This window comes from Charadrius vociferus, unplaced genomic scaffold (genome assembly GCF_000708025.1).
Source record: "Charadrius vociferus isolate BGI_N301 unplaced genomic scaffold, ASM70802v2 scaffold241, whole genome shotgun sequence".
Taxonomy (NCBI): domain Eukaryota; kingdom Metazoa; phylum Chordata; class Aves; order Charadriiformes; family Charadriidae; genus Charadrius; species Charadrius vociferus.
In genome coordinates this window covers 313,916-316,594 of record NW_009646932.1, presented here as the reverse complement: position 1 = coordinate 316,594, position 2,679 = coordinate 313,916, and the positions used below count along the sequence as shown (strand labels likewise).

The 2,679-nt window shown below is 52.0% G+C and overlaps 1 protein-coding gene across 1 annotated transcript in view; it reads right to left on the bottom strand.

The window, feature by feature from the left end:
* The window catches only part of DSCAML1 (Down syndrome cell adhesion molecule like 1), a 108,758-nt gene that overhangs the window by 195 nt on the left and 105,884 nt on the right, over positions 1–2,679 (bottom strand). The window contains 3 exon segments of the mRNA XM_009894741.1: positions 3–121; positions 1,267–1,578; positions 2,525–2,679. The exon segment at positions 2,525–2,679 is cut by the window's right edge and continues 25 nt beyond it. Coding sequence (XP_009893043.1) covers positions 3–121; positions 1,267–1,578; positions 2,525–2,679 — 586 coding nt within the window.

Genomic DNA, 2,679 nt, shown 5'->3' with positions numbered 1-2,679 from the left:
GCCCGGGCGAGGTTGCGGATGGAGGCTTCCCGCGGGGGCACCACAGGGCACGGCTCGTGGGCGTCGGGCTTGCGGAAGAAGGCCTCCGACTTGACGTAGAGCGGGAGGTTGCAGTAGTCGCCTGCAAGGGGGAAAAGCGGAGGCGGTGAGGCTCTGGAACGGGGCCAGCGTAACGTGCTGTAAACATGATGTAAAATGTGCTATAATTGTCCCATCAGTTGTGACGGCCATGCAAGGTACAGAGCATGGCAAACTACGGTCTCCAATGGTCTACAGTACAGGTTCTATAAAGTATTATAGCCTTGTATGATAAGATGGGTTTCTGGCGTTGTACATCTGTAATTACATGAAATGTATCAGATGACACGCTGTAAGACTGTTCTTACAATAGTGTCATTTATTAGCATATGTATATACCACCATTGCTACTGCTGTTTCATACTATGATATATCTTGTACAGTGTGTCATACACCATTGCTAATGTTTTTGATATACGTGCAACAAAAAATATGCTATTTATTGTATCACGTCTGTTCTGTAATGTATTATACAGCACACAGTGTTAAGAGCGTACCAAATATTTACACAAAATACATGTTATGCTGTGTTGTGTAACACAGAATGGTGTGGGCTGGAAGGGACCTTTAAAAGTCATCTAGTAGTCCACAGAATGTATTTGTTAGATTAGAAACCATGCTATTAATAAGGCTGTGTAACACTATTGCTTTTATATAACACTACTAATGACTCTTACAGGTCCCTTCCAACCCACACCATTCTATATTTCCCATTTTTCAGTATTCCTTGCCCGGTTTTCTGTGCTATGAATAATAAGGGATGGGGGCAAGAGAAGGGAATCATTGATTTTTGACCTTATTTGAAGATCATCAGGGGAGGGGAGCGAAGAGAATTTGTGAGGAGAGGAGCAAACAAATGTGAGGAAGGAGAAACAGAGGAAAAAAGTGGAGAGGAGAGAAAATGGCAATCGTTAGTTTGAGTTTGTGTAGAATCTTTTCCAGATTGTGTTGGGATCTTGAAAAGCACTCTCTGGAACCTACCGAGTTCCTATCTATAGAGTGAGCCCCCGCAAGCCAAACAGACAATACTGAAGGATCAGTACGGTAGAGAGAGATGCTTTTCCTACCTCCTCTCCTACCCTTCAGAGGAACCATCTCCCAGTACCTTTAGTTGTACGCTTCAGGTTTACTGTGATGTGTAATGCAGAGAAAAATACAAAGACAAGGACAAAGCACAGGTATACATACTCTTGCTGGCCCGGTGTGGGATGGGGACGGCCACGCTCTTGCCCCGCTCACTGTCCTGGGGTTTGGGTGGGGAGGCTGTAAAGCGGCAGATGCCAGGCTCTGACGGGGTGCTCATGGAGGTCATGCTGTCGGCGTTGTCGGTGGTGCCAGTGGTCATCTGGTCTGAGGAGCTGTCGGAGATGAAGCACTCTGTGATCTCAAACTTGGCGTGCTGCAGCTGCTCCTCCAGCTTGGCATGCTCGTAGGCGCGTGCCAGCTCCTCGTAGGTGGATGAGGCACTCTCCGTGGACACCATGCTGTTCCGCCCCTTGTCTGTGGAGGAGAGGACACGTCTTCACATACCTGGGAATTGTCCTTGGCCCCAGAATGCCATTTTCCACCTCAGTGCTGTTGCGGGAATGCCCAGGCTGTCCCTGCTGAGATACACCCGGCCATCTGTCCCCAGAGCTGGGCACGACCCTTGCTGCTCCAGAGCCACCACACAGCTTCTGGAGGGGACCCGGAGATGACAACACAGCCCCACAGGTGCCAGGCAGAGCCCTGCACACACACGCGCACACACACACACACCAGGACAGTCCCGTCAGTTAACCTGGAGCTCGACACCTCCGAGCAGAGCCAGGAGCACAGGGCAGGGGACGTCCCCACCAGCAACTCCCAGAGAGGGCAAGACCTGGCACAGGAGCCCGTTCCTGGCATCTGTCCCATTTCTAGCAAAGACTACAGATAGTACCATAAATTGTAGTACACTTTTCAACACTGCTGCTCTCAGCCAAGAGTGAGCGCCTCTTGCAATGGAAGTAGTGGTTCCACAACCCCGTTGACTACACAGTAAATTCTACTTCTGAAGTCACCCCAAGGTTTGGGTTCACCACCAACGAAGAGAAGACCGAGAGGGGATCTCATCAATGTTTACCAATATCTAAAGAGTCTGGCCCCATCCTCTTACCGCCTGCCCTGTGCAGTGGTGCCCAGTGGCAGGACAAGGGGCAACAGCCACAAGCTGGAACATAGGAGGTTCCAGCTCAACATGAGGAACACCATCTTTTGCTTTGAGGGTGACGGAGCACTGGCACAGGCTGCCCACCTGGACGCCATCCTGTCCAACGTGCTCTAGGTGACCCTGCTCCGGCAGAGGGGTGAGACTAGACAACCTCCAGAGGTCCCTGCCATTCTGTGATGATCCGGTGAACCCCCGTACCCCAAACCAGCAGCACCTGGAGGCCCCAGGGCTGCTGCTTGGGCAGCGCTGGCTCACCTGTGTCCTGCGAGAGGCTGGCGCTGTAGCTGTCGCTCTCGGTGACCGTGATGCCATGCTGGGAGCCCACCGTCCTCCAGTCAGAGGTGAGGGTCCGTGCAGGGGTGGAGGCCTGGCACTTGGTGAGGGTCCACTGGCTGGAGTACCGGTTGCGG